This window comes from Anomaloglossus baeobatrachus, chromosome 1, assembly GCF_048569485.1.
Source record: "Anomaloglossus baeobatrachus isolate aAnoBae1 chromosome 1, aAnoBae1.hap1, whole genome shotgun sequence".
In the NCBI taxonomy this organism is placed as follows: Eukaryota; Metazoa; Chordata; class Amphibia; order Anura; family Aromobatidae; genus Anomaloglossus; species Anomaloglossus baeobatrachus.
Genome location: NC_134353.1, coordinates 885633397 through 885660884, shown reverse-complemented (window position 1 = coordinate 885660884; position 27488 = coordinate 885633397). Strand labels below are relative to the sequence as shown.

The 27488-nt window shown below is 48.2% G+C and overlaps 1 protein-coding gene across 1 annotated transcript in view; it reads left to right on the top strand.

Moving 5' to 3' along the window:
• ITGA1 (integrin subunit alpha 1) overlaps positions 1–27488 on the top strand; it is a 329669-nt gene that overhangs the window by 285578 nt on the left and 16603 nt on the right. Inside the window, exons 19-24 of the mRNA XM_075342876.1 lie at positions 6861–6946; positions 11351–11486; positions 13624–13704; positions 14320–14396; positions 17479–17562; positions 19394–19496. Of these exons, the coding sequence (XP_075198991.1) occupies positions 6861–6946; positions 11351–11486; positions 13624–13704; positions 14320–14396; positions 17479–17562; positions 19394–19496 (567 nt within the window). The remainder of the gene's footprint in view (positions 1–6860; positions 6947–11350; positions 11487–13623; positions 13705–14319; positions 14397–17478; positions 17563–19393; positions 19497–27488) is intronic.

Here is a 27488-nt window from a genome sequence, read left to right as displayed (position 1 = left end):
TATCATCAGTGCCCACATGTAGCTGTTGGTGCCATTCACTTAACTCCCCTTGAGGCGGGTGAGGGCTGGCAGTAGGTGGAGAAACCGGGGGAGCTGCCTCGTGAATCGTGTGGGGATCTAGGGTGAGCAGTTTGGCAAGGGTGGCATACCGGAGAAGCCTGACTTCTTCCTCCCCACAATTCAGCACCCTCACAGGAACTCTCCCCTTCTTTACATCTACCACCCCTCGGGCGGCCATTACGGTGGGCCAGTGTTCAGAGGGCATGGGCTCTATCATGGCAGGGTAGTCACGCCCCTGAGGCCCTACCACCGCTCTACACCAAATCATCATTTCACTCCTAGGGGGTACAATCAATGGGGCAGCATCCATCACTCTCACTCCACCAATCTCTCCTCCTGTTGAGTTCACATGTTGGCGGTACATCAGGGCTCGGATTTCACGCTGCACAGCTCTCTGCCGTCTTCCCGCTGCCGTGGCGGCCAACTGCTGCAGTAGGGCCAACACATCACCCATGCAGTGCTCCATCACATTGGTTCCTAGCACTATCTTCGGGTTATGGTCACTGGGTTCGTTCATAATCACAATCATACCCTGGTGTTGCAGTTCAGCTCGCCCCACAGTCATAGCCACTTGTTTATACCCCACTTGGGTCAATGGGAGTCCATCAGCGGCAATCAGTGTTATACTAGTATCTGGGGGTGCCAGCTCGTCTGTCCCCCAATACCGCTGGTATAAGGTGTATGGTATGGTGGTTACCTGTGATCCAGTGTCCAAGAGAGCCATCACCGGGATGCCGTCCAAAGCCACGGGAATGATGGGACGGGCACCTATATACCGGTCCCGCCAGTCTGGAGGGCCACGGGGTTCTACTCCTGAGGATTGGCCCGTGGCCCCAGGGGTTGCTCGTTTAACGGGCACTGTCGGAAGTAATGGCCAGGCTTGTTGCACTTGTAGCAGGTTGAAGGCCTGTTCCGTGAGTTGTTAGCACTCCTCCGCTGCATCCAGGGAACATCCTCAGGGCTGTCGGCTAGCTGTATCCTGGGTGGAGGCTGGGATCTGGTCAAAGGTTGGAGTGCAGCGAGAATCTTGGCGAGGTCTCCGTCCATGCGGCGGACCTGGGCTGCTAGTTCCTCCATTGTGCTGCTGGAAGCTGCAGGTCTTGAAGAGGCTGGTGGAGCAGGGGCCACCACGACGGGGGCTGTCTCAATGGGCCACGAGGCTGGCTCCGAAATTTCCGAAGCTGGGGGTTGCAGTGCTTTAATGGCCCGCTCCTTTAATACAGCAAAGTCAACATCAGGGTGTTCCAGGGCCCACAGCCGGAGCTGCTTGCGATCCTCAGCGGACTTCATCCCCTGCACGAATTGCTCTACCAGCATCTTGTTGCTGTCCGCCTCATTGATGGTATCTACCCGCTTTAGGGTGCGAAGAGCGGTTTGCAGGCGTAAAGCGTAGTCCCGAATGCTACCCACATGCCGTTGCCGGCACTGGTAAAACTGCATCCTCAGCTCAGCTTCGGTACAGGTCTCAAAGGCAGTCTGTAGCTTCTCAAATATGGTGGCTACAGAGAGCCGGTCCCCCTCGGCCCAGGTCTCCGCTTCCTGCTCAGCCGCGCCGGTTAACTGGCCCAGCACTACCGCTGCACATTGCTTATCAGTTAGGGGGTACAATTCTAAAAGCGGATTAAGCTTTTTCCGGAAGACCTGTAAAGCATCAGGTTTCCCGTCATACTGCGGTAGCCTGGTAGCTCCGGGCGCATAGGGCAAGGAGAACGGCATCACCTGGGCGAGAGCGGGGACCGCGGCACCTCCCGCCAGTGCGGCCGGGACCTGGGCAGGCCCATTCCCATCCACGGGTGCCCCTGCGGCTGCGACCGCCGCTCCTCCCGCGGCCCCGTCGGGCGCAGACATCTTGTTTCCGTCCCCCTTAGCTTCTTTCCGGCCCCTCCTCTATTGGGGCGGGGTTTTGGCCTTCGCGCCTCTGCTACTCGAGAAGACGCTCGAGCGGGAACTTTTTGCGCCAAAGATGGCGACTTCTGAAATTTTTCAGCCGGATACCTCCGGCGGTCACAAGGCGCACCTCTACCCAACGGCACAGCAGTAAGATCCTGTTCGTGACGCCAAGTTGTCGCGGGCGGAGGAGGGGATGCCGCGCTCTCCCTCTGCTGCTCGGGTCCGGCTGCCGCGGCTGCTGCGGTCTGCCGCTGCTCGGTGGCTCGAGCGATGGGCCGGATCCCGGGGACTCGAGCGGCGCTCCTCGCCCGTGAGTGAAAAGGGGAATTGGTGTTTTGGGATAGTTTATTGTCCGTGACGCCACCCACGGTTGTGGTGATGGAGTGGACACCACCGCTGCTCTGTTTGGGGGAGCCCGGGAGTGATGGTACGGAGCAGCCAGTTATTGATTTGCCCCTCCGTGGGTAGGGGTCTTGGTGCTCCCGGGGCCCGGTGATGGGATTGGAATGGTGGACAGGCGGGGATGGGGCCTGTGGAGGTGCAGGGGCGCAGGAGCAGCGCTGTGCCGCACGGCACGGAGGTACTCACTCAGCCAGTAAACACGACACAGTTCTCGGTAAACAAACGGCTGGTTGGACGGGTCCCTCGGACGGTTCACGGTGCTGATGTTCCCTGCAGTTAGCGGTGACGGTCTCTTCCCTGCACCTATGAAAGTCTCTTTGGTAGCGATGGGTCCCCACCGGTAACCCGCTCCCCAGCTTGGATATGAGCCGGAGGAGCTCCACTCTTGCCCGCAGGCGCTGGCCCTGGGAAACTGGTGCCTTGGCGGTGGCGGTGTCTCCCCTTAACGGTTGGACTGTTGCCTTCAACGGGACTTGGTTGTTGGGAGACAGTCGTCCCCTTTACTGACGGATTTGGCAAATTCAGCGACTCCAAGCCTTGCCGGGATCCGAAAGGCCCCTGCCCTGGTGCTGACTAATCTTCGTATACCGCTCCAGTACCGCCGGGTCACCACCCGTCCACGGTCCTTTCGGCAACCTCCAATCAGTCTCGCCTGCAGACAGTCACCGCCGTCTGCCAACCTTGCTGTCTCAGTCCGGGGCACACACCCGGACCAACTTCAGGCTTGCTTAACTGTTTCTTTTTACTTCTTTGCTCCTTTTACAAGCTCCTCTCCTTTGCTCCACTACCACTTCACTTCCTTCTACCTCTTCCTCCTAAACTGCACTGCCTGGTTCTCCCGCCTCCAGGGCTGTGAACTCCTCGGTGGGCGGAGCCAACCGCCTGGCCCACCCCCTGATGTGGACACCAGCCCCTGGAGGAAGGCAACAAGGATTTTAGTTTTGACCTTGTGTGTACCTGCAGGGAATGTGGGGTGCGTGTGGTGTTGTGATTGGATTGATGTACATGAACACAAAAACTGTAGAATAGTATGGGCTATTTGCTCTCATCCCACAAAAATAAGGTAACACTGCTTTTGGTGCACAGACCAGCCTAACATGTGTAGGTTCTATGTCAATATTTTTATTTTACTGCTTGGCATTTACTTTTTATGAGTAGGTAGTTTCACTCTTATCATCATTCTGCCAGAACTATAGGTGCTGGGATTTTCTCTCCATTTCTTCCTAGAATACTTGCCCAGGACTGGAAACCCACCTCTCTGTTATGCCTGTATGCAATTTGCCAGACAGGAAACCACAATGATCCATCCCCTATTTGCAACCATCCATCTCTGTATTTGCTCCTTTGACAATAGGGACTGGGCAAAAGAGACACCTAGTGGTCAGCACTTTTGATAGACTTTTTTTTGGGGGGGGGGGGATAACAGGTAAAACAGCTAAGACAACATTTTTTTTTCTATGAAGTGATTTGCAATTTGCCTATTCATTATACAGTGTGTCCACCCATATCCTGTCCACCGCCATTAACTTGAGAACGGCGTCAGCTATAGGCATAGAAGTGGTGTCTAGGTATAGTAAAGTAGCCATGCGCTATGCAATGAAAACACACATAGCCCCACCTGGTGGAAAACAACAGAGTTAGCATTTTTATCTCGAAAACAGAACGATATAGAGAGAAAAGTGAATTACAAAGTTGTAGGGCATCATCAATTCAATACGAATCGACACCTTGCATACAGAAATGCTGTGATTAGAACGTGTAAAACTCACAAGGCTGCGGACGTGAAGCGATACCTCATGGAGACCTTCCTACAAGTCATTGGGTATGGTGGCTGTGTGGAGTGAACTCAACGCTCACCTGACCTGACCCCATTGGACTTCTTTCTGTGAGTTCACATCAAACAGCAGGTGTATGCAACCCCTCCACCAACATTGCAGGACCTACGACGACGTATCACAGATCCTTGTGCAAATGTGTCACATACCATATTGCACAACGTGCAGCAAGATACAGTATGCTGTCCAGAGTCCAGATGTGCATTGCAGCTGACGGTGGCCACTTTGACCATCAAAGTTAAAGGAGTGACCAGCATTCAATGTTTTGGGGGGGGGGGGGGTCATGGGTTTCATATCATAGCATTTCTGTATGCAAGGTGTCGATTCGTATTGAATTGATGATACCCTACAATTTTTTAATTCACTTTTTCTCTCTATCTCGTTCCGTTTTCGAGAGAAAAATGCTAACTCCGTTGTTTTCCACCAGGTGGCGCTATAGGTGGTTTCATTGCGTAGTGCATGGCTACTTTACTATATCTAGACACCACTTCTATGCCTATAGCTGCCGCCGTCCTCAAGTTAATGCCGGTGGACAGGATATGGGTGGACACTCTGTATAAGATCTGTGGATCTTACAATACAGGGACTATTCAAAGAAATATTTAAAATTAAGGGAAAAAAACACCTTGTTATCCATCAGTAAATGTGTCACAAACAGAAATCTAGCTGTTATGTTCTACCAGAGAAAATAGCACGGAGAACGTGGACATTTAATCTCCAAATCTAAAAAAATATATTATTTAAAGAGAATATTCACCGGGTTATTGCTGCCAGCGATAGAAAGTAGTTTCATAACACATTTTTTGCTGCCGCTCCATTAGTCTTCTCAATGATTAGCTCCAAATATGTAGTGCTTGATATTCCTGAGCTCCGGCTATCCCAGCCCCCCCCTCACCAATTGAAATTTTTTGCCTATGCATAGTGAAGTTAGAAAACTGCCAATTAACAGCATGAGGTTAGGTTGAGCTAATCAATGAGAGGACTAGGAAAGCTGCAGCACATAAAACAGTGAATTAATCAAAAGAACAGTAAAACTTTGTCATGCAGCTCAGTGTACAGCATGTATATGCAGCGCAGTGTACAGCATGTCTAGGCAGCTCAGTGTACCACATGTCTATGCAGCTCAGTGTACAGCATGTCTATGCAGCTCAGTGTACACATGTCTATGCTGCTCAGTGTACAATGTGAGAATGCCGCTCAGTGTACAGCATGTCTATGCAGCTCAGTGTACCACATGTCTATGCAGCTCAGTGTACAGCATGTCTATGCAGCTCAGTGTACAGCATGTCTATGCAGCTCAGTGTACAACATGTCTAGGCAGCTCAGTGTACAACATGTCTATGCAGCTCAGTGTAAAGCATGTCTATGCGATTGTTTAAATCATGTCTAGGCAACTCAGTGTACAACATGTCTATGCAGCTCAGTGTACAGTATGTCTATGGAGCTCAGTGTACAGCATGTCTAGGCAGCTCAGTGTACAGCATGTATATGCAGCGCAGTGTACAGCATGTCTATGCAGCTCAGTGTACAGCATGTCTAGGCAGCTCTGTGTACAGCATGTCTATGCAGCGCAGTGTACAGCATGTCTATGCAGCTCAGTGTACAGCATGTCTAGGCAGCTCTGTGTACAGCATGTCTATGCAGCTCAGTGTACACATGTCTATGCCGCTCAGTGTACAATGTGAGAATGCCGCTCAGTGTACAGCATGTCTATGCAGCTCAGTGTACAACATGTCTAGGCAGCTCAGTGTACCACATGTCTATGCAGCTCAGTGTACCACATGTCTATGCAGCTCAGTGTACAGCATGTCTATGCAGCTCAGTGTACAACATGTCTAGGCAGCTCAGTGTACAACATGTCTATGCAGCTCGCTGTAAAGCATGTCTATGCGATTGTTTAAATCATGTCTAGGCAACTCAGTGTACAGCATGTCTCGGCAGCTCAGTGTACAGCATGTCTAGGCAGCTCAGTGTACCACATGTCTATGCAGCTCAGTGTACACATGTCTATGCCGCTCAGTGTACAATGTGAGAATGCCGCTCAGTGTACAGCATGTCTATGCAGCTCAGTGTACCACATGTCTATGCAGCTCAGTGTACCACATGTCTATGCAGCTCAGTGTACAGCATGTCTATGCAGCTCAGTGTACAACATGTCTAGGCAACTCAGTGTACAACATGTCTATGCAGCTCAGTGTACAGTATGTCTATGGAGCTCAGTGTACAGCATGTCTAGGCAGCTCAGGGTACAGCATGTCTAGGCAGCTCAATGTACAGCATGTCTATGCAGCTCAGTGTACAGCAGATCTATGCAGCTCAGTGTAGAGCATGTCTATGCAGCTGAGTGTACAGCATGTCTATGCGGCTCAGTGTATATCATGTCTAGGCAGCTCAGTGTACAACATGTCTAGGCAGCTCTGTGTACAGCATGTCTATGCCGCTCAGTATACAGCATGACTATGCCGCTCAGTATACAGCATGACTATGCCGCTCAGTGTACAGCATGTCTAGGCAGCTCAGTGTACAGCATGTCTAGGCAGCTCAGTGTACAGCATGTCTAGGCAGCTCAGTGTACAACATGTCTATGCAGTCAATGTACAGCATGTCTATGCAGCTCAATGTACAGCATGTCTATGCAGCTCAGTGTACAAAATGTCTATGCTTATTTTATAGATTCCCTTCACAATGGATTGTGGAGCTAAGAAGAAATGTATAGCCGACCTTGCACTGGATGGTCAGATAACTACGGGTGACAAAAGGTAATGTATTGTGCTATACTCTTCCTGCTGTGCCTCAAAATAGCAAAAAAAAGTGCAATTATTTTTCTGTTTTTTCATTTACAGCGTTTATTTTACAGTAAAACTGAGTTGGCAATATTATTCTCTAGCTCTGTATGATTCCGAAGATTCCAAACATGCATAGTTTTGGTTTTATTTAAGTAATAGAAAAAATTCTGAAATTTGTGGAAAAAAAATAATAAAAAAAGTTAGTTTGTGTCACCATTTTACAAGAGCCATAGTGTTTTAAATTTTTGGAGTATGGAGCTACCTGATGGATTCTTTTTTGCACCCCACACCAATGTTTGTAGTGATATTTTGGGGAAAATACAATATTTTGATCACCAGTTATTACATTTTTTTGTGCTGCAAAACCTGCAATCTTCGTGTTTTGATTTTTTTTGTTGTTACGCTGTTTACCCATCAAATTAATTATCTATTTTGATAAATAGGAGTTTTACAAATGCAGCAATATTAAATATGTGTATTTTTTTTGTTCCTTAATTTTTAATGTTGAAAAAAATGAGTGATTTGAACTTTTATGTTTTTTTATTTTTTCATATTTTTGTAAACAGGTTTTTTTTTAAGTTCTCACTGTATTTGATCTAGAACCTGTGATCATCTGATCACTTGTGCTATATACAGCAATGCCACAAAATCACGATCTCCTATGAACACCAGCCATGGACTGGCTTTCACAGTAGTACCATTACACTTTCCTGTCCTGATATGGCTGTAAAGCACTACAATGACACACTCAGAAGCACCCTGGACCAAGTAGCACCCCTCACCTTCAGAAAGACCAAACACCGAGTAAAACAGCCTTGGCTCACATCCCAAACTCTATTTCTTCAGCGATGCTCCAGGAGTGCCGAACGCCTATGGAGGAAAAACCGCACACCAGAAAACTTCATCCACTACAAGTTCATGTTAAGGACCTACAACTATTCCCTTCACCTCGCCAAACAGACCTACTTCACCACCCTTATTTCCTCACTTGCCAACAATCCAAAAAAGCTCTTTGACACCTTTCACTCCCTCCTCAGTCCCAAAGTACAGACCCCTGTCACAGCCCTTCATGCTGATGACCTGGCCTCGTATTTTACAGAGAAAATAGAAAACATCCGCCAAGAGATCAGCTCCCAGCCACCAAGCGCTGTGAATCCCATCCATCCCCATATCCCATCCAGCTCACTTTCCACATTTGACCCAGTCACAGAGGAGGAAGTCTCCAGGCTCCTCTCTTCTTCTTGTCCTACCACTTGCCCTACTGATCCCTTCCCCACACCTCTACCAGACACTCTCTCCGGTTGTCACCATTCACCTAACTAAAATCTTCAATCTCTCTCTCTCTTCGGGTATCTTCCCCTGCTCCCTCAAACACTTTATCATTACTTCATTATTAAAAAAACCTTCTCTCGATCTGTCCTGCGCAAGCAACTACAGACCAGTCTCCAATCTCCCCTTCATCTCCAAACTCTTGGAGCGCCTGGTCTACTCTCGCCTCACCCGCTACCTTTCCACTCACTCGCTTCTAGATCCTTTACAGTCTGGCTTCCGCCCCTTACACTCAACAGAAACTGCCCTTGTCAAAGTGACCAATGACCTATTGACAGCAAAACGTAACGGTGACCACTCTCTGCTTATTCTTCTTGACCTTTCTGCTGCCTTCAACACTGTTGACCACCATCTCCTTCTCTCTATGCTCCATTCTATCGGCCTAAAGGACACTGTGCTCTCCTGGTTCTCTTCCTATCTTTCTGGCCGTTCATTCAGTGTATCATTTGCTGTCTCCACATCTTCTCCTCTCCCTCTCACTGTTGGGGTCCCTCAAGGCTCAGTCCTTGGCCCTCTTCTTTTCTCCCTCTACACTGCCCCAATTGGACAGACCATCAGCAGATTTGGCTTTCAGTACCATCTTAATGCTGATGACACACAGCTATACACCTCATCCCCTGAGCTCACCCCCGCTGTACTAAAGAACACAAGTGACTGCCTGACTGCAGTTTGCAATGTCATGTCTGCTCTCTATCTGAAACTTAACCTTTCCAAAACTGAACTTCTTCTTTTTCCTCCATCCTCCAACCTTCCTAAACCTGACATCTGCCTCTCTGTGTGTGGCACAACGATAAGTCCTAGGCAGCAGGCCCGCTGTCTGGGTGTTATACTTGACACTGATCTCTCCTTCACCTCCCACATACAATCTCTTGCCCGCTCCTGCCGCTTGCACCTCAAGAACATCTCTAGAATCCGCCCCTTTCTCACTATGGAAACGACAAAAACCCTCACCGTGGCCCTGATCCACTCTCGCCTTGACTACTGTAACTCTCTATTAATTGGTCTCCCCCTAACTAGACTCTCTCCTCTACAGTCCATCCTTAATGCAGCAGCCAGGGTCACCTATCTAGCTAACCGCTACTCGGATGCCTCTGCTCTGTGCCAGTCATTGCACTGGCTGCCCATATATCACAGGATCCAATTCAAACTGCTTGTTCTCACCCACAAAGCTCTCCACAGTGCGGCACCCCCCTATATCTCCACCCTCCTCTCTGTCTATCACCCCACCCGTTCTCTATGCTCTGCAAGCGACTTTCGACTAATATCCACACTAATTCGAACCTCCCACTCCCGGATCCAAGACTTCTTCCGAGCTGCACCAACCCTCTGGAACGCTCTACCCCAAGAAGTTAGGACAATTCCCAACTTACTCAGCTTCAGACGCACCCTAGAGACGCATCTTTTTAGGGCGGCCTATCACACTCCCTAATCAGATTCGATTCACATAGTCCCTCTACAACTTCTCACAACATAACTCCACATCAAACTCCATGGCACCCAAAGGCATCTCAAGGCTCTGGCCCACTGGTCGAGGAAACCATTATCTATCCCCCATGTCCGTGAGATGGCTGGATTGTCATTGTAAATAAACACTTGAACCTTGCCCCCCCCCATATCTCATTGTAGATTGTAAGCTCTCACGAGCAGGGTTGTGTTTTTTCTTTTTTTTCCTCTAAATATTGTATCTCTATAACTGTTACTTGTTTGTATATGATCCTCCTGAATTGTAAAGCGCTGCGGAATATGTTGGCGCTATAGAAATAAAGATTATTATTTTTATTATTATGACAGCTACAGGAGTTTTCAGCAGACCCCTGGCTGTCATGGCGATCGACGCCCCACAATTACGCCATGGGTGTGCAAAAAATGACATGCCCCTCTGCTGGCACACTGTAAATGCTGCTTTCAGGGATTAACAGAGGCATTTAACAGTTGCCTGATAGAGGGAGATGATGGGTGAATATCACAGCCATCATGTGCAGGCAAAGATGCAGGCTCGGCTTGCTAGCTTGCCTCATAGTCAGGGAGTTGGCATACAGTATGACGTACCAATACAGCATTTGTCGGTAAAGGATTAAAATTTAGGCTTATACATGTCATGCTCATGGGGTCAGCACTTTATTAGTGGGCCCACTGGACCCAAGGTGCAGTTCACTTGCATGGGGGAGCAAACTGGACCGGCTGCCGAGTCATCACTACTCATGCTTGAAAGTAGCCGGCATAGGGTAGCCCCAGGAGATCTGCGGTACCCTGGCAGCTGGTGCCACTGACACAGTACAATCTTTGGTAGAAGCGGCAGCAGGCAGAGTAGTGGGTCCATCTGGGATGCATGAATGGGTACGGCAGCAGCAACCGGCGTGGATACTTGTGGCAGCTTCTATAGAAGCAGACAGTCAGCGAACAGGTGGTCATAGCAGCAACAGTAGCAGATAAAGTGTACACTGAAACAGAGGTACAAATCAGCAGCAGAAGGTAGCACAATATCAGCAGCAGCACTGAGGACCTGAGAACTAGCAACGTAACTAACTCGTTGCCCAGGCATCTCCATTAAGGGGAAGGTGCCTTAAATACCTGAAACCCCTCAGCTGACCTGAGAGGTACTTCTGGGTTAGGGTGCGCTGGCCCTTTAAGAGATGGGATGTGATCGCGCGCACACCCTTCGGGCAGTACCAAGAAGCCTGTGAGGTGTACACCTGGTCTGGGAGACAGCAGCGTGGACAAAGGATGGGGCAGCTACTACAGAACAGTCAAGCAGGTGAGAGAACCAACGTCCACACTGGGGGAGGGGGACAGAATAGCACGGGGATGCTGGTATGGCGTTACCATACAGTGGAGTGGGGGACATCCATTTGCTTCATAAAACACAGGGGGGGTCTTCATGAAGCAACCAATTTCATAGAAATATTCTTTATGTGCTGAAATTATGCATCAGTCGTCTCATAAGAAAGAAAAACATAAAAATACTATTAAAGGGAACAATATGAGTTATGTCTTATGTTCTAAACTTCATGTTGTGTCACAGTCTTCATCTTTTCTATTTTTTCCCAGTTTTAACCACACGGTTGTAAGATACAATAAGGACAAGTTCACTGTTACTGTGACAGTAAGGAACAACTTGGACAGCGCATATAACCCTACTGTAACCATGAAATACTCTCCAAATATATTACTAAGTGGAATAGAGGTAAACTGTACTGATCATACTTCAGAGGGAAAATGTAATTATATAAGTTTTCAATCACATCCACCTGTGTATCTTTTTAATGCCACCTGGAGTCACCACTAGAAGGAGCATACAAGCCTATCATTGATTACAGTATGCAGTAAACTCCTCCTAGTGGTGACTGCAGGCAGCTACGCACCTTTAAAAACTTTGTTTACATACTTTGTGCCACACACGGACGTGGGGAAGGTCCAGCGTGGGGCAAGACACACAACAAGAAGAGATACACCAACAACAAACAAGGGGTATATCAGGGACATTTTAACAATGGTGGGCCCTGGTGCTAGGGAAGGGGATGATGAGACACCCCCTGCACTCACCTGCAGCTGCACCATGCACTCCTAACCAGTCCCTGTACAGGTTCCATACCTGTCGCCAAGCTGGATACCTGAAAAGCTGAGAGACCCTGTAATAACCCTGTCTAGTGAGCTGGCAGGTAAGGATCGTTAGTCCCACCACTGCACTAATACAACATGAAGGGAAGCTTCACAGCAACAAGGGCTCCAGCAGCTCATTCGACCTCAAGGCCTACAGAATGGATTCAGAATAACCGGCCCCCTCTACTGGGAGATGTGACCATATATAGGGGAAGGGAGCGGTCACCAAACAGAAACACCTGAAGCCAGGAATCAGAAGCTGTTGCAAAGCAAAACTGACATTAACCCTTTCAGCACTTAAGGAAATGGTATATGTTTAATGGGAGGAGTCTCAGATGGCAAAGACAGACTTTGGTCCAGATTTTGTCATAAATCTCTAGTGACAGTGAGACGGCCGTGACACTTTGTTAACATTGTGTACTCAATGTTAAAATTTTCCCTCAGCCCAGGAACACCATTACAAAACACTAGAGCACCGTCTTGAGAAAAGTATGGAAGGAATTCCTTTTCTCTGCCTCTGTACCATGAAAAACTGGGATCGGGAGCTAGCAGGTTCTTTTCCTTTAGTCTAGAACATAAACGTTTTGCAGAATGCTTAGGAATGACCAAGTTCCTGACAAAATTATTTAATTTGAGCTGTGAAAAAAGCTTCCACCAAACTCATCCACCCTTGGTCATGCGAAGTGGGTCAAATATGGAGTCAGTGTTTGTGGAAAAACTGTATGTGATGGAATTTTTTTCAATATTTTTACTGCGTTCAGTTGAAAGTACCATCATTTTAGATTTATAAGATGCACTGGATTATAAGATATACCCCACCCCAAATTTAGATAAAAAAAAAGGTAAAAAAGAGGGTCCGTCTTATAATCCAATATTGCCAGTGGTGGAGCGAGGTCACAGGAGGCAGGGGCGGTGCTGAAGTAGGGCGATGCTGTGGGCTGTGCAGCGGGTGTCCCAGATGCTTCCTGCGGACGCTGTGACAAAGGTAACAACCAGAAACTGTTGGCGGTGCAGGCTTCAAAGGAATGGCGCCTGGAGTTGGCGCATGCGAAGATTGAGCTATCGGCTCAATAACAAGCCGAGATCTCATCTGCACACGCGCCACCTCTGGGAGCCATTTTCCTTAAGTTCACTGCTGGGAGATCAATGGGCTTGAGGCGGCGCATGCGCAGATGAGATCTTGAGCCAAGAGCTCCATCTGGGCATGCACTGACTCCAAGCGCCATTATTTGAAGCCCACACCGCCAACATTTTCAGGATGGCCCCTGCCTCATAGCCCACAGCGAGCACCAGCACAGCACTCGCAGCACAGCCCCTGCCTCCTGTGACCATTCTCCACCCCCATCTTCCCGGTAAGCTACATTCATATTATAAGACGCACCCCTCATTTTCCTTCCAAATTTTTAATCAAATGACAATGGACTTTCATTATCAAAGATCATCTTGAAAAATAATAAAGAGCTTTAAATAAAACACTTCTGACCATTACAGTCTGTGGCTCCCCGAGCAGCGCCTTTACATTTTTTGCAGTCTTTGTTCTGTCGTCAGATGCCTAGATCGTAATGTGAACAGACCATAAAATGTGTAATTGGATACAACAAGTAAAATGGAATTTCACGCATTCTCAAAAGAAAACCAAAAAATGTGTATTTTTTTTTTCTTTAATTCTCTAAAATTTATGTAAAAAAATATGTAATCATGGTCTTTTTTCTTTATAACAGGATAAGCCAAAAGTGAGTTGTGAGTCAGATACAGAATTTACCTGTAAAGTTGGATACCCCTTCCTAAAGAGGGAGGAATCGGTAGGTTATAGTCAATCATGATCTACTCTGTATATAGGCCAATATAACAAAGCCATCACTTACTGGCTGGTGGGAAGAGGTGGGGAAAGTGACTGACTCCTGAACTGTTTCATCTGATGTCGAATCCACATATTTTGTGTAGTTTGATATTTTAGGTAGTTAGACCTGCTTTGATTATATGCTGCCCTTTACACATGACAACATTTACTGCAGGATCATTAAAACCAAGGAACACACCAGACAGGTCAGGAATAAAGTTGTGGAGAAGAGTAAAGCAGGGTTAGGTTATAATAAAATAGCCCAAGCTCTGAACATCTCTCACAGCACTGCTCAATCCATCATCCAATAATGGAAGAAGTATGGCACAACTACAAACCTAAGAAGACATGGCCATCCAGCTATACTGACATCCTTAGCAAGGAGCAGTAGTTAGAGAAGAAACCCATTCTTTGCAGTGTTTTTAGTGCTTTTTTAGGTGAGTTCCAGGCAAAATCCACCTGAAAAAGACAGCATGTGCACATCCCGTTACACTAAACAGCAAAACTGTACATTGTTGGGTTGATATAATGTTATATGTAATGTGATTATTATTGTTTTTATTCTCTCTTTTTGAAGATCACATTTATGGTCACTTTCCAGTTTCACATCGCTCATCTCCTGGATACAGTTTCTATATTTATTTCTGCAGTAAGGTACGGTATCAATACCATGAACCAAATCCCAAATAATCAATTTATGCATTCATGATCATGAATGTTCCTACTAACTGGGTGAATACTCTTTTGCTCTATACATTTAGCGAATGTTCCTAGTTATTACATGGGGGGTCCTCTGTTATTCTCTTGGTCAGAGTGGAGCCTTGTCATGTCCTGACTGATATCCCATCAATATGAATAAACACTGTATGATACTTTATTTCAACTGTGGAATATAAATTGAACCTGATATTATATTCTCAGCTTGCTCCAGTTGCTGCTGTTTACCAAATTAAATGTTACTGTCAATCCCTGACAGCAGCATGAAAGTCTTATGATCTGGTGTATGCGTGCGTTTGGTGCCCATCGATGCCACTACGACACAATTGTACGGTGCTGATGAGTTCACATTAACCTACGATTAAGAACAGTTTGTTCGAAACGCGTCTGTGTTTCAGATTTTAATGTTGTGATTGTGCAGTTTGCTTTTTAAGAACCTATGAAATAAAGCATTAAGGAAAACGTTTCAACAGTGCTGTATTCCCACTTTTTTTTCCTTAGAATATTAGTGACATGCTAAATTCTTATTTAAACCATTTGATGGAAATATATATTTGGAGAATGATACTGTAATGACACATCATGTTTACCTCAAAACAAAACCCAAAAATCAGTAACAAAATGTTATTTTTTTGTCCCCATTTTGAGACAATTTTTCTGCAGTTTTTAGTACATTATAACTAGCTACCATGCTTGGGTGCATGATACTCGTAACTAGTGATGAGCGAGCACTACCATGCTCGGGTGCATGATACTCGTAACTAGTGATGAGCGAGCACTACCATGCTCGGGTGCATGATACTCGTAACTAGTGATGAGCGAGCACTACCATGCTCGGGTGCATGATACTCGTAACTAGTGATGAGCGAGCACTACCATGCTCGGGTGCATGATACTCGTAACTAGTGATGAGCGAGCACTACCATGCTCGGGTGCATGATACTCGTAACTAGTGATGAGCGAGCACTACCATGCTCGGGTGCATGATACTCGTAACTAGTGATGAGCGAGCACTACCATGCTCGGGTGCATGATACTCGTAACTAGTGATGAGCGAGCACTACCATGCTCGGGTGCATGATACTCGTAACTAGTGATGAGCGAGCACTACCATGCTCGGGTGCATGATACTCGTAACTAGTGATGAGCGAGCACTACCATGCTCGGGTGCATGATACTCGTAACTAGTGATGAGCGAGCACTACCATGCTCGGGTGCATGATACTCGTAACTAGTGATGAGCGAGCACTACCATGCTTGGGTACATGATACTCATAACTAGTGATGAGCGGGCACTACCATGCTCGGGTGCATGATACTCGTAACTAGTGATGAGCGAGCACTACCATGCTCGGGTGCTCGGTACTCATAGCTAGTGATGAACGAGCACTACAATGCTCGGGTGCTTGGTACTCGTAACTAGTGATGAGCGAGCACTACCAAAAATGCTTGGGTCCTCCATTGGCTTCCATGATACTCGGGTACTCTTAATTGTGCCTGTCTGAACGTCCAACTGCTCATTACAAGTATCAAGCACTCGGGCATCTTAGTGTTCGCTCATCACTAATTGTACGGTAAAATGAATTGTGATATCAAAACTACAACTCTTGCCACAAAAAAAAAAACAAATCCTTATACAGCTATATTAATGGTAAAAAATATAGCTCTTGGAAGAAGAAAAGGAAAATATAAAAATTGGCCACATTATGAAAAGGGTAAAAAGCAACATATTGTTATTTCTCCATTTTTTCCCTTTACAGCCTTTTGTAAAAATGAACAATTTAAAGCCATTAGGTAGGTTTAGATCTTGCAGGTCAGAACTATGTGGTGTGCACAATTAGATGTCCCGCCGCTATTGTCCACGCCCAATCCTCATTCTTTCTTGTTGACTATGACAGACGCGAATAAGAAATACTGCAGCTGCATCCCCCTCCTCCCTACCTACCGCTTATTACTTTTTATCAGATTTTCTGATGAGTTTACATAGTCAGACACTAGAGTCTGTGCTTGGAAGCTGTATAGCGGTACATCGAGTCCTTATGACTTTTTACGGTAATATGGTGTCAAAGGCATTCTCTTGATATATGGGGCCTCCATATACCACCAAGTCAAGGAAATATTCTCTCTAGAAACAAGGAAAATTGGTTAAGAATTACCTTGTAATTTGGTATATGATGGAGCATGCCTTAGGCCGGCGTCACACGGGACGATCTATCGTGCGATCGCATGAGCGATCGTACCTGCCCCCGTCGTTTGTGCGTCACAGGCAATTAGTTGCCCGTGGCGCACAGTCGTTAACCCCGCTGTCACACGTTCTTACCTCCCGGACGACGTAAGCTGTAGGCGGCGAACATCCTCTTCCTGAAGGGGGAGGAACGTTCGGCGTCACAGCGACATCACACAGCGGCCGGCCAATAGAAGCGGAGGGGCGCAGATGAGCGGGATGTAACATCCCACCCACCTCCTTCCTTCCGCATTGCCGGCGGGACGCAGGTAAGCTGTGTTCGTCATTCCCGGGGTATCACACAGAGCGATGTGTGCTGCCTCAGGAACGATGAACAACCGGAAGATAGAAGGAGGACCAACATTTTGAAAATGAATGACGTGTTAACGAGCAACGATAAGGTGAGTATTTTTGCTCGTTCACAGTCGTTCGTAGCTGTCACACGCTACGATATGTCTAATGATGCCGGATGTGCGTCACAAATTCCATGACCCCGGCGACATATCGCCCGATATATCGTAGCGTGTGACGCCGCCCTTAGTTGTCTTTCTATATGCCTACAAAGGGAGCCAGAAGGTAGAGGAGAGTCTACAAGGATGCAGTGTTACAGCTCTGAACTATTCAGAGTTTAGCCGAAGCTTTGTGACGCCCACGGGCATGATTTTTTTATTTGCAATGATGACAGATAACAGCTCAACGATGGCAACTGTAGCACATAAAATTTTCTGTGGTGCACATCATAATATCGAAATGACCCCTTTCTGAGATTAATGGAGTTGTGTTGTTGCCTTACAGTGACAGTGAAGAGAAGAACTTCGATGACAACAGAAAAAACTTTACATTTCCTGTTAAATACGAGTCTTGGCTGACATTTACCAGGTATTTACTGTATTTTCCTTTTATCACATAAGACAAATATTCAATTTTGTAGAGAAAAAATCTTTCCAAATTTGAATTCGGCAAATTTTGCCATGAGTTCGATCGGGAAATGTAATTGACATGGAATTTATTTGATGTGAATAGAATGAGCCCTGATTGTTGTTGAAAAAGTCTTGAATTATAGTCTGAGATATACGGATCCCAAAGAATATTAAATGATTGGGCGGGGAACAGGTTAAAAAACAAATTTCATACTGCCTTTACCACTCACCTAACTCTGCCATCACAGCTGTCCGCCGGTCCATCGCCCGCTCCTTAAAACAAACGCTCCAGCTCTGGTCTTCTACAGCCTTCTTTTTGCCGCTCTGACTTGGCTTTGATGAACATAATGACATTATAACATGCATCACCCCACAGCGGGACCATAACAAGTGCCAAGGTGTTGGTAGTGGGAGGGGCTTGATTAAGTGTCTACCGCAAGGCAGACGCCATGTACCACTCCCAGGGCAGTGTCCAGGACTGTGGCAGCTGACCCCCAGGACAGGGACGAACACAGGTACGGACAGGCAAAGTCACTAGTAAAGGAGGTGCAGCCAGGATAGCTGAGGCTGACAGCACAGCCAAGATGAACGGACAAAGTCACTCGTAGTACAGGGCCACCAAGACAGCTGAGGCAGATGGCATGACCAAGGTGGACAGACAGAGTCACTTGTACTATAGGGCCACCGGGACAGCTGAGGCAGATGACACAGCCAGGGTGGATGGACAGAGTTACTTGTAATACAGGGCCACACCGGGAGAGCTGAGACAGACGGCACAGCCAGCGTGGATGGACAGAGTCACTAGTGTGGCGTAATCCACCGGGACAGATGATGCAGATGGGACAGCCGGGAAGGACGGACACAGGGGTACAGACAGGACTGAGACACAGGCAGAGGACACTGTAAACTGGTACGAGGACACAGAGTACAAGAGGACCTGACAACTAGCTGTCTAGGGCACAGAACCACTAACTAACTGAAAACGTTGATCAGGCACCTTCACTAGTGGGAGAGTGCCTTATGTACCTAGTACCTCTCAGTGATAGGCTGAGAGGCACTTCTAGGGAATGACCCTAGGTTCACTTCCGGAGAACCTGTATCACATGCACAGGCCCGGGAGGGGGAAGCAGGATGCATCTAAGTAGAGAACCACTGGGAAGCCTGGTAGCGAGGAAGCCTGGTACCATGGTCGCGGCGGTTAGCTTGCATTCCTGTAGGGAGGTGAGCGAGGGGTGCAGGGATGCCAGCACTACAGTTTGAGAGTGGAGGGATACTGGGACCCAATGTGTGTATGTATATGTGTGAGAGCAGAGGGATACTGGACCTGATGCATATGTGTGAGTGGAACGGTGAGGGACCTGACAGTGACACAAATCTCTGTGGGAGAGTCCATCTACCATCAGCACTCAACAGCTGTAGTTGTTCAGGGTCTGGTGAGTTAGGGTTTTTTTTGGGTGAGGGGCTGTCTGCTTTCTTTTGGGTTTGTCTTCTCTCTTTTGAGGGTGTCTGCTTTGTTTAATAAAGTGTCCTACTGTATTCTTTCATTTTTTAGTTGCCCAGACACCTTATTATTGAACAGCAACTAGGGCTTATTTTTGGAGTAGGGCGTATATTTTAAGCATACTCCAAAAAGGCAGCAAATTTCTACTAGGGCTTAGTTTCACAGTTTGTTAGATATTTTTAGGAAATGTTTTAATTTTAAGCTAGTATATACATAATAAATTAATAATATATTAGATAGGATAGCTGTGTAACTTTTGATTTCCTTTTTTTGTTTGTTTCTTTTGAAGTTCTAAAAAAGAATTCCATGTTAGCATCCCCGCCAATGATTCAATCTCCACCGTCATTAACTCCACCGATGCAATCGGACCAGGAATCTATCTAAATTATATGGTAAGATTGCTTCGAGCTTGATGTACAATTTTTTTTTTATTATAGAGAAAGGAAACATTACAAATCTTTAAATGACCATCAAAAGAATTTTCTTTAAATTATCAAAGCGACCTTGTGTTTATGTCAGAAGTAAGTGCTACTAAGTGATTTCCCATCAACATGACCAGAAACATCACATTATGATGACAGGTTCCTTCTCTTGTGCTAAACTATGACTGACACGTAATTCGCCCCGTCGTGAGAACTGTGATGTGTTGCAGACATGGTATGTGCAATAGAAATATTAGAATATGATATAATAATCATTATAACAAGCAATACTACCACTAATAATAATAATTCTACTTCTTATTACAGTGGCATGCAAAGGTTTGGACACCCCTAGTCGAAATTACTATTATTGTGAACAGTTAAGCAAGTTGAAGATGAATTGATCTCTAAAAGGCATAAAGTTTAAGATGATACATTACCTTTGTATTTTAGGCAAAAAAAAAATATATTTTCCTCTTTTCCATTTCTAAATTAACAAAAAAGGAAAATGGGCCGATGCAAAAGTTTGGGTACCCTGGATGGTTGATAGTAGCATCCCCTTTGTTAAGTATCACAGCTTGTAAACGCTTTTTGTAGTAGCCAAGAGTCTTTCAATTCTTGTTTGATGGATTTTCATCCATTCTTCCTTGGAACAGGCTTCTAGTTCTGGGAGATTCCTTTGACGCCTTGCATGCCCTGCTCTTCCTTGGAGAGGTCTTTCAGTTCTGTGAGATTCCTTTGACGCCTTGCATGCACTGCTCTTCCTTGGAGATGTCTTCCAGTTCTGTGAGATTCCTTTGACGCCTTGCATGCCCTGCTCTTCCTTGGAGAGGTCTTCCAGTTCTGTGAGATTCCTTTGACGCCTAGCATGCACTGCTCTTCCATGGAGATGTTTGCCAGTTCTGTGAGATTACTTTGACATTTTGTGTGACGCCCTGGCCAGCCAGGTAGTCACAGATAGGGCCCCGCATTACACCGTTCCCTAACAAGGTGACAGCAGCCAAACATATAAAACCCTAGTCACCCCCCTCAGTGCTTGATGGACACACCAGGGGGGGCGGAACCAGGCGGTTGTAAGACGCCCACCAAGGAGTCTCAGACAGCCTGGGGTGGGAAAGTTTAGTCTAGTCGTGGAGTTCAAGTCTAGAGGTGTGTGGGCTGGAGCTGTGTGCAGCTCCAGCAAAGGAAAGACCCAAACTGAACCAGTGCCAGGGTAGGAGCCCTGGTACTGCTGGCTAGGAGGCAGACGGAGGCCTCTGTCTGCAGGAGCCGGGAAGACGGCTCGGTGGAACCGTGGTGGACCGGGACAGGGTAGTGGCCCGCCGGTACCAACCCGGGGAACCAACCCGGAAACCGGAGCACAAAGGGGGGTACTCATACCCTGAAGCTAGGTCCAGAAGCTACTGGGGGCTAGCTAATTCACTGATTGCGGCCAGGACTAGAGGTCCTGTCCCACCCAAAGTCCCGACTGAAGGCAACAGCCCAACGAGGGGGATAGAAAGTCACCACCATGGCACAGAGATCCCATGGGCCAGCGTCTGCGGGCAAAGGGCTCCTCAGTCAACCAAAAGTTGGGAGTGGACTCCTGAAGTTGCAAGCGCAGGTAGTCCACAATCACACAAACAGGTGCAGGAGAAAGACAGAGACCACCAACCGAGTGAGGGACCAGACTGCAGCCGGCTGCGGGCACCGACCAATATCACCTTAGTTTACCAGAGACTCGTGTGTTTACTAATCGGGAGTACATCAGTGCCCTCCAGCCGCCCATCTCCCTGCATCGCCAAACACCCCCAACGGGTCCTGGGGCCACCATCCCTGCCCACGGAGGGGTTAACAACTTGCTGCGCAACATCTCCCCCGGGTGCCCAGTAACTGCAGCGATGGTGTCCATCTTCACCACATCCCGTGGGTGGCGTCACGAACTTAAACACGGCTCCGGCCGTACACATACATCCCCAAACCGCAAACCCCTTTTTGATTGACGTGACCACAGGACCCCCGGGTCCGGAGACCCTCGAGCCACCCACTGAAGGTCCGGATCCAAGCGGCTCAGCTGCCACGCACGGGGCGGTGCACTTGCATGCACTGCTCTTCCTTGGAGATGTCTTCCAGTTCTGGGAGATTCCTTTGACATCTTGCATGCACTGCTCTTCCTTGGAGAGGTCTTCCAGTTTTGTGAGATTCCTTTGACATCTTGCATGCACTACTTTTCTTTGGAGAGGTCTTCCAGTTCTGTGAGATTCCTTGCTCGTCTTGCATGCACTGCTCTTTTGAGGTCTAGCCACAGATTTTCAATGATGTTCATATCAGGGGACTGTAAGGGCCATTGTAAAACCTTCAGCTTGAAACTTTTGAGGTCGTCTATTGTGGATTTTGACATGTATTTAGGGTCATTATTCAGTAGTAGAAGCCTCTTCAACTTCAGCTTTTTTACAGCAAGATTTCTGTGAAATCTGCTGGTAAGATTGCTAGAATGGAAAATCAGAACCCCTGCTTGACTGCAGAAGACCTTCAGGAAGATTTAGCAGACTCTGGAGTTGTGGTACATTGTTCTACTGTTCAGAGACACCTTCACAAATATGGCCCTCAATGAAGTCATCAGAAGAAAACTCCTGTGTCCACACCATAAAATTCAGCATCAGAAGTATGCGAAAGAACATCTAAACAAGCCTGGTGCATTTTGGAAACAAGTCCTGAATACCGATGAGGTTAAAATAAAACTCTTTGGTCACAATGATCAAAGGTATGTGTAGAGAAAAAAAGAGCATAGAATTTCAGGAATAGAACATCTCACCAACCATTAAGCATGGGGGTGGATCAATCATGCACTGGGATTGTGTTGCAGCCAATGGCACGGGAAACATTTCATGGGTAAAGGGAAGAATGGATTCAATGAAATTTAAATAAATGTTTGATGTAAACATAACACCATCTGTAAAAAAGCTGAAGTTGAAAAAAGGAGAAAAGAAGATGGCTTATACTAATGAATAATGATCCTAAACACATGTCAAGATCCACAATAGACAAACTCAAAAGGTGCAAGCTGAAGGTTTTACAATGGCCCTCTGACCTGAAGATCATTGAAAATCTGTGGCTAGACCTTAAAAGAGCAGTGCATGCAAGACGAGCCAGGAATCTCACAGAACTGGAAGATGTCTCCAAGGAAGAATGGATGAAAATCTCTCAAACAAGAGTTGAAAGACATAGGTAATGCTATTAGGTACTAGCCATGCAGGGTGCCCAAATATTTGCATTGGCATATTTTTCTTTTTAGTTAATTTAAAAATGTAAAACGTTATTATTATTTTTTTGCCTAAAATACAAATGAAATGTGTCATCTTTAACTTTATTCCTTTTAGAGATAAATTCATCTTCAACTTTAACTGTTCACAATAACAGTAATTTTGACCAGGGGTGCCCAGAATTTTCCATGCCATTGTGTGATTATGTACCCCAGCTTCTGTACAACATCATAATACATACACACCTCCGATACTGCAAAATATAATACACACCTCAGCTGCTGCAGAACATCTTAATACACACCTCAGATACTGCAAAATATAAGACACACCTCAGCTGCTGCAGAACATATTAATACACACCTCAGATACTGCAAAATATAATACACAACTCAGCTGCTGCAGAACATCATATTACACACCTCAGGTAATGCAAAATATAAGACACACCTGAGCTGCTGCAGAACATCATATTACACACCTCAGATACTGCAAAATATAAGACACACCTCAGCTGCTGCAGAACATCTTAATACACACCTCAGATACTGCAAAATATAATACACAACTCAGCTGCTGCAGAACATCATATTACACACCTCAGGTAATGCAAAATATAAGACACACCTGAGCTGCTGCAGAACATCATATTACACACCTCAGATACTGCAAAATATAAGACACACCTCAGCTGCTGCAGAACATCATAATACACACCTCAGATACTGCAAAATATAATACACACCTCAGCTGCTGCAGAACATCATATTACACACCTCAGATACTGCGAAATATAATACACACCTCAGCTGCTGCAGAACATCATATTACACACCTCAGATACTGCAAAATATAAGACACACCTCAGCTGCTGCAGAACATCATATTACACACCTCAGATACTGCAAAATATAAGACACACCTCAGCTGCTGCAGAACATCATCATAATACACACCTCAGATACTGCAAAATATAAGACACACCTCAGCTGCTTAAAAATATAATACACACCTTAGCTGCTGCAGAACATCTTAATACACACCTCAGATACTGTGAAATATAAGACACACCTCAGCTGCTGCAGAACATCATAATACACACCTCAGATACTGCAAAATATAAGACACACCTCAGCTGCTGCAGAACATCATCATAATACACACCTCAGCTGCTTAAAAATATAATACACACCTCAGCTGCTGCAGAACATCATAATACACACCTCAGATACTGCAAAATATAATACACACCTCAGCTGCTGCAGAACATCATCAAAATACACACCTCAGCTGCTTAAAAATATAATACACACCTTAGCTGCTGCAGAACATCATCATAATACACACCTCAGCTGCTTAAAAATATAATACACACCTTAGCTGCTGCAGAACATCTTAATACACACCTCAGATACTGCAAAATATAACACACACCTCAGCTGCTGCAGAACATCTTAATAGACACTTCAGATACTTAAAAATATAATACACACCTGCAGGGCCGTATTTACCATTAGGCACCCGTGGTCCGGTGCCTAGGGCGGCAGATTGTGAGGGGCGGCACCTTCTGGCAGCAAAAAAAAAAAAAAAAAAAAAAAATTTTTTTTTTTTTTTTTTTTTTTACATTTTTTTTTTTTGTGGCCGCCGAGCACAGGAAGCTGATTGACCCCGGAACTGCCGGCGCCTGCACTTCCGGGGTCACAGGCGCGCGCCAATCAGCTCCTTCCTCTGTGCTGCGTCCACTGCTGTGTGGACGTCACATGCAGAGCTCACAGCAGGACGCCGCGGAGGACGTGATGGAAGCCGGTGTCAGAAGAGGATACTCACGTGAGCCAGGAAGATGGCGGCGGGCACTGGAGCAGGTAAGTGGATTCATAAGGAGCATGGGAGTGTCTCTAATGCAGACCGGAGATCTGCGCATGCGGGGGGGGGGAGGCGGCAAAGGCAGATACTGGAGGGAGGCAGAGGCTGAGACTGGGGGGAGGCTGGAGGGAGGCAGAGGCTGAGACTGGGGGGAGGCTGGAGGGAGGCAGAGGCTGAGACTGGAGGGAGGCAGTGGCTGAGACTGGGGGGAGGCTGGAGGGAGGCAGAGGCTGAGACTGGAGAGAGGCAGAGGCTGAGACTGGGGGGAGGCTGGAGGGAGGCAGAGGCTGAGACTGGAGGGAGGCAGAGGCTGAGACTGTGGGGAGGCTGGAGGGAGGCAGAGGCTGAGACTGGGGGAGGCTGGATGGAGGCAGAGGCAGAGACTGGGGGGAGGCTGGAGGGAGGCAGAGACTGGGGGAGGCTGGAGGGAGGCAGAGGCTGAGACTGGGGGGAGGCTGGAGGGAGGCAGAGGCTGAGACTGGGGGGAGACTGGAGGGAGGCAGAGGCAGAGACTGTGGGGAGGCTGGAGGGAGGCAGAGGCAGAGACTGGGGGGAGGCTGGAGGGAGGCAGAGACTGGGGGGAGGCTGGAGGGAGGCAGAGGCTGAGACTGGGGGGAGGCTGGAGGGAGGCAGAGGCAGAGACTGGGGGGAGGCTGGAGGGAGGCAGAGGCAGAGACTGGAGGGAGGCAGAGGCTGAGACTGGAGGGAGGCAGAGGCTGAGACTGGGGGGAGACTGGAGGGAGGCAGAGGCTGAGACTGTGGGGAGGCTGGAGGGAGGCAGAGGCTGAGACTGGGGAGGCTGGAGGGAGGCAGAGGCAGAGACTGGGGGGAGGCTGGAGGGAGGCAGAGGCAGAGACTGGGGGAAGGCTGGAGGGAGGCAGAGGCTGAGACTGGGGGGAGGCTGGAGAGAGGCAGAGGCTGAGACTGGGGGGAGGCTGGAGGGAGGCAGAGGCTGAGACTGGGGGGAGGCTGGAGGGAGGCAGAGGCTGAGACTGGGGGGAGGCTGCAGGGAGGCAGAGACTGGGGGGAGGCTGGAGGGAGGCAGAGGCAGAGACTGGAGGGAGGCAGAGGCTGAGACTGGGGGGAGACTGGAGGGAGGCTGAGACTGTGGGGAGGCTGGAGGGAGGCAGAGGCTGAGACTGGGGGAGGCTGGAGGGAGGCAGAGGCAGAGACTGGGGGGAGGCTGGAGGGAGGCAGAGGCAGAGACTGGGGGGAGGCTGGAGGGAGGCAGAGGCAGAGACTGGGGGGAGGCTGGAGGGAGGCAGAGGCTGAGACTGGGGGGAGGCTGGAGAGAGGCAGAGGCTGAGACTGGGGGGAGGCTGGAGGGAGGCAGAGGAAGAGACTGGGGGGAGGTTGGAGGGAGGCAGAGACTGGGGGGAGGCTGGAGGGAGGCAGAGGCAGAGACTGGGGGGAGGCTGGAGGGAGGCAGAGGCAGAGACTGGGGGGAGGCTGGAGGGAGGCAGAGATTGGGGGGAGGCTGGAGGGAGGCAGAGGCTGAGACTGGGGGGAGGTTGGAGGGAGGCAGAGGCTGAGACTGGAGGGAGGCAGAGGCTGAGACTGTGGGGAGGCTGGAGGGAGGCAGAGGCTGAGACTGGGGGAGGCTGGAGGGAGGCTGAGGCTGAGACTGGAGGGAGGCTGAGGCTGAGACTGGGGGGAGGCTGGAGGGAGGCAGAGGCAGAGACTGGGGGGAGGCTGGAGGGAGGCAGAGGCAGAGACTGGGGGGAGGCTGGAGGGAGGCTGAGGCTGAGACTGGAGGGAGGCTGAGGCTGAGACTGGAGGGGGCTGAGGCTGAGACTTGAGGGAGGCTGAGGCTGAGACTGGAGGGAGGCTGAGGCGGAGACTGGGGCAGGCTGAGGCTGGGGGGAGGCAAAGGCTGAGACTGGGGAAGAGAGGCTGATGCTGAGGGAAGATAGAGGCTGATGCTGGGGGGAGAGAGGCTGATGTTGGGGGAGTGGGAGAGAGGGGCTAATGCTAGAGACAGAGGACAAGGGATGAGGGATAGTGCAATGACAAAATCGATTGGGTGGGGGGAGTGTAAGGACTCAGAATAAGAGGGGGCAGCATGTGTGGGATCAGTATGGAGTGGAGCAATGTAGGGGAGTCAATATCAAGAGTGAGGTAGTGTGTGTGGGGGGGGTCTCAGCATAAGCGTTAGTGTGGTGGTCTTAGCATGAGTGGGGCAACATGAAGGTCTCATTATGGAAAAGAGGAAGGCAGCATTAGGAGCTCATGGAGAGGGACAGCATGCATGGGACATTGTGAGAAGGGGGCAGCATGCATGGGACACTGAGGAGGGGGCAGCATGCATGAGACATTGTGAGGAGGGGGCAGCATGCATGGGACATTGTGAGAAGGGGGCAGCATGCATGGGACACTGAGGAGGGGGCAGCATGCATGAGACATTGTGAGGAGGGAGCAGCATGCATGGGACATTGTGAGGAAGGAGCAGCATGCATGGGACATTGTGAGGAGGGAGCATCAAGCATGAGACATTGTGCGGAGGGAGCAGCATGCATGGGACATTGTGAGGAGGGAGCAGCATGCATGGGACATTGTGAGGCGGGAGCAGCATACATGAGACATTGTGAGGAGGGGGCAGCATGCATGAGACATTGTGAGGAGGGAGCAGCATTCATGGGACATTGTGAGGAGGGAGCAGCATGCATGTGACATTGTGAGGAGGGGCAGCATGCATGGGACATTGTGAGGAGGGAGCAGCATGCATGGGACATTGTGAAGAGGGGGCAGCATGCATGGGACATTGTGAGGAGAGAGAAGCATGCATGGGACATTGTGAGGAGGGGGCAGCATGCATGGGACATTGTGAGGAGGGGGCAGCATGCATGGGACATTGTGA